Source organism: Mus caroli, chromosome 19 (assembly GCF_900094665.2).
Source record: "Mus caroli chromosome 19, CAROLI_EIJ_v1.1, whole genome shotgun sequence".
In the NCBI taxonomy this organism is placed as follows: Eukaryota; Metazoa; Chordata; class Mammalia; order Rodentia; family Muridae; genus Mus; species Mus caroli.
In genome coordinates this window covers 39,405,206-39,409,013 of record NC_034588.1, presented here as the reverse complement: position 1 = coordinate 39,409,013, position 3,808 = coordinate 39,405,206, and the positions used below count along the sequence as shown (strand labels likewise).

The 3,808-nt window shown below is 52.3% G+C and overlaps 1 protein-coding gene across 2 annotated transcripts in view; it reads left to right on the top strand.

Annotated features, from left to right (window-relative positions):
- Pyroxd2 (pyridine nucleotide-disulphide oxidoreductase domain 2) overlaps positions 1-2,100 on the top strand; it is a 26,495-nt gene extending 24,395 nt beyond the window's left edge. For both annotated transcript variants that reach the window (XM_021151715.2, XM_021151714.2), the window contains exons 15-16: positions 975-1,095; positions 1,754-2,100. In XM_021151715.2, coding sequence (XP_021007374.1) covers positions 975-1,095; positions 1,754-1,824 — 192 coding nt within the window. In that variant the 3' untranslated portion in view covers positions 1,825-2,100. The remainder of the gene's footprint in view (positions 1-974; positions 1,096-1,753) is intronic.
- The last annotated feature ends 1,708 nt before the right edge of the window (positions 2,101-3,808 follow it).

Here is a 3,808-nt window from a genome sequence, read left to right as displayed (position 1 = left end):
TCAGAAATCCACCTGCCTCTGCCTCCTGAGTGCTGGGATTAAAGGCGTGCGCCACCACGCCCGACTTTGCCGTTTACTTCTTAAATGTGGCTCCTAGCAACTCGAAAATGGCATGCATGGCTCTGGTCATCTTTGTTTCAACAGCACCGATCCAGACAGAAGGCAAAAAGCTGGGCGGTGGGAGGGGCTTCAGAGACTGAGTGGATTGTCAGTCTGAGGCAGGGATGGGTCAGGAGGGTTGGTGACAGAATGGCCTGAGGGGTGGACGTGACATAAAGGTTGAACCCCAGAGGCTAGGATGGCAGTGTCATCACAGAGGCAGGATGGCTTGGGAAAGAGGTTGTTCACATGGGGACCAGATGAGGGGACAGTAAGAGGGGCAGTCTACAGTGACATCCAGCAGGTTCTGGTCTCCTTGTTCAGGATACCCACTGCCTTTCTGGGCCAGCCTGACCTGGACCTGTGAGCAGAACCAGCTCCCACTGTACCTTGTCTGCTGCCCACAGTGCGATGCCTGTGGGACAGGGGTGGGGGCGGGGATGCTCAAGGCCAGACTGAGATGGTGGCTTCCCAAAGCCCCAAGCCCCAGCAGGAGCCTGTGCCCAACACAGCAAGTCAAGTCTGTCTTCCTAACAGACTGAGAGTTTGTGGTCCACAGCAAACCCCAGGGTCCCTTCTTTTCTTTTCCACTCAATCTTCCTGCACTCTGTAGACATTCCTACTCCTCTTTCTTCTCCATGAAATATCCCCGGGAGTTTGACCCGGAGTCTGGATGTTTCCCTCTCCTCTCTAACCCTGAGTTAAGAACCCAGGAAAATATCCAGGAAGCAGGAGGACCTGGATTAGAAGATAGGAAGAGGAGAAGCCAACCATTATGGCAAAACCCGTTGCACTCCTACACTAACAGCTATAACCCTGCTTCCCCATAGCACTCCTACACTAACAGCTGGAACCCTATAACCTTGCCTCCACAGAACATATTCCACGGTGCCATGTCCCTGGACCAGCTCTACTTTGCCCGTCCAGTGCCCCAACACTCTGACTACAGATGCCCAGTGCAGGGCCTGTACCTCTGTGGGAGTGGGGCCCATCCTGGTGAGTGACCTACTTCCTGTGTGGGCTGTGAGGGCTTGTGGGGTGAGTGTCTGTCCTAAGCTTGCCTACAGAGGAGGATGTGGGAAGCCATCACACAGGGAAAGCACAGAGCAGCATCTCTGCCAGGCTGCCACAGCCCTCCACTTTGGTAAACATCTCCTCCCACCTAGGTGTAGGGACACATTCTGATGCAGGGTGGAGGCAGCTCCTCTGGGGGCTGCGGGAGCCTCGCCGTCCTTAATTCGTCACCCACTTTGAGACCAGAGAGGATCAGCAATGTTCCTTAACATTGAAATGCTTGGCTGTACCAACTCCAAGCCTAGGTGACTTCACTGTGGCTGTCATCTCCTGGCAAAGCCCTCTCTGAGATGTAGGTGAGGCCCCCATAAAGAGCTGAGGCTCCCACCCACTCCTGATTCTTACACTTCAGCTGTACCTGCTAAATTGCCAAGTGCCCCCCCCCCCTTGTTGAGGCAGGGAGGCTGGCAGAGAGTGGCACAAAAGGCCAATGTGGCCACAGCCCGCCTGCTTTCCCATGGCTGTGTGTGGAAGCTTCGGGAAGCCCAGGCAGTTTGGCATTTGTTCCAAATTGTGGCTCTGTCTGTGAGTCCTGCCCTGACCCTTTCTGGTGGGCTTCTGAGCAGAGCTTTGGTTCTAGGAGGAGGCGTCATGGGAGCAGCTGGACGGAATGCAGCCCACGTAGTCCTTAGAGACCTCAAGAACATGTGACACTGGACCAGCTCTGACCCTGGGGAGGAAAGCTCCTGCACGTTGAGCCACCTAGCAGGCCATCTGCCCAAGACGCCCTGCTCCCAAGGAGGCCGTTGGAGACAAACTGTAGTAGCAAGGTGCCATTTGTTCCTTAATCAGAGACTCAGTTGCATTTAGCACAATCTCACCTGTGGCCCAGGTGTCCATGGATCAGCTGGGTTTGTCTCACCTGTGCCTCAGGTGTCCATAGATCAGCTGGGTTTGTCTTTTTAAAAACCATGTTTTGTATAGAGACTGCTTGTATTGTTTTTCTGTGTCTATAGCTTGGGGGAACTTGGCACACTAGTTGGACACAGTCCATCTAATGCATGGAAACATTTGGACCAACATCCAACTGTTCCCTTCTTGTCAGCGGGTTTCCCACTACCAACTGATTGGAGGCCTGGCCTACCAATGCCCAGTCAACTACGTCATATTCCTGTCACTATAAAACAAAACTCACAGTGACTCACAAGCTCTCTCTCTTGGGCCCATATGATGGGCCCGAGCAAAGCTTTGCATCTCAAGCCGTCAAAACCTCTGGTCAGGAAACAGCAGTTGAGGGTGACTGTAGAGTGGGCTCACTAGAAACTGCAGGAACCGCTTTCTACCATCTGCCTGCTAGGTACTAAATCTGCCATGTCCGACACTAAACCTTTCAACCTAAAAAGGTCTCATTCTGCAGTGAGTTGGGCTGTCACTGTCAGAAAGAAACACAGGACAGTTCCACAAATAACTGTGCTGGCAGCCTCTGCATGCTGGTGAAAGGCCACCATCCCAAGCTGTCCCCTCTGAAGGTCAGACAGAGGCTTGCTGGGGCTCTTACACCGACCTTCTTCTGCACAGTTAGTTACCACTCAACAACATTCGGGTTGGCCTTTCATGCAATCAGGAGACATTTTCATATTCTTTATGTGATGTACGTATGTCTTTCTTTGAAGTTACTTTATATCAAAAACTATCCAGTGTTCTTTTGAAAACATTTTAATAGCTGTCTGATATTCCCTCGTGGCGAATAAACCATAATTTACTGTGGGACATTCGGTCCAGCCTTGGCCTTGATTGCTAACACCAGCCCAAGACCAGACAGCTGCTCTATGGTAGTCCTCCTCCTGTGCGGAGCTTTCCTACCAAGGCCTGGCTCACGAGCACAGCTGCTGACCATTCTCTGCTAACAGAAGGAACTTGGAGGGGGTGGGGGTAAGGAGGGGGCTGTTTTAACGCTGTGAGAAGAACTTCCCACAGTTTGGAGGTTCCCCACCGGATATCTCACATCTTGGAAAGATATAAGACGGATGGACAGAGAAGACCAAGGCTTCAATACTGTGGAGTGCCTCAGATCCTACAAGGCCCCAGCTCGTGCCAACCCACTGAGAAGGGTGGATTAGCCCTACCCAAAGTGATGGCTCCGCAGATTGGCCATGAATCAGGCAAACAGGTCCCTTGCTGACTTCTTCACATAAAACTCTTACCAGAATAAACAAGTCAGGGCTCTCCCCTTACCTGATTTACAGCTGCCCCACCCGCCCTCTCTTCTTCCAGGTCCCTGAGCAGGAGGGAAACTTCCTCCCAGGCACAGATCTTTAAGAACCTCAAGCACACAGGAAGCTCACTGGTGAAGTCATTATGTCACACAGCGGCTGTGACAGTGAGCAGAGGTTCAGCAACATGTGGGGTTTATTGCTCCGGAAGAGATCTGGCTATCCTGGTGGGAGGAGGGCCAGATGCGACCAGAAGCAGAGTGCCTTGTGAGCTGGTTCAGCAGCTGACAGCCTGTGTTCTGGGACACTGAGAGCGCTCAGTGGTGGAGGAATGGACACAGCAGAGCGCAGGAAGGCATTTGAACAGGGCTGGGGAAGAGATGAGAAATGAAAAGAGAGAGAAGCACACAGGTTAACAAACCCGGAAAGACTTTTAACCCCACCAGGAGTTAACTAACTGTGATCCAAACCAAATGACTATG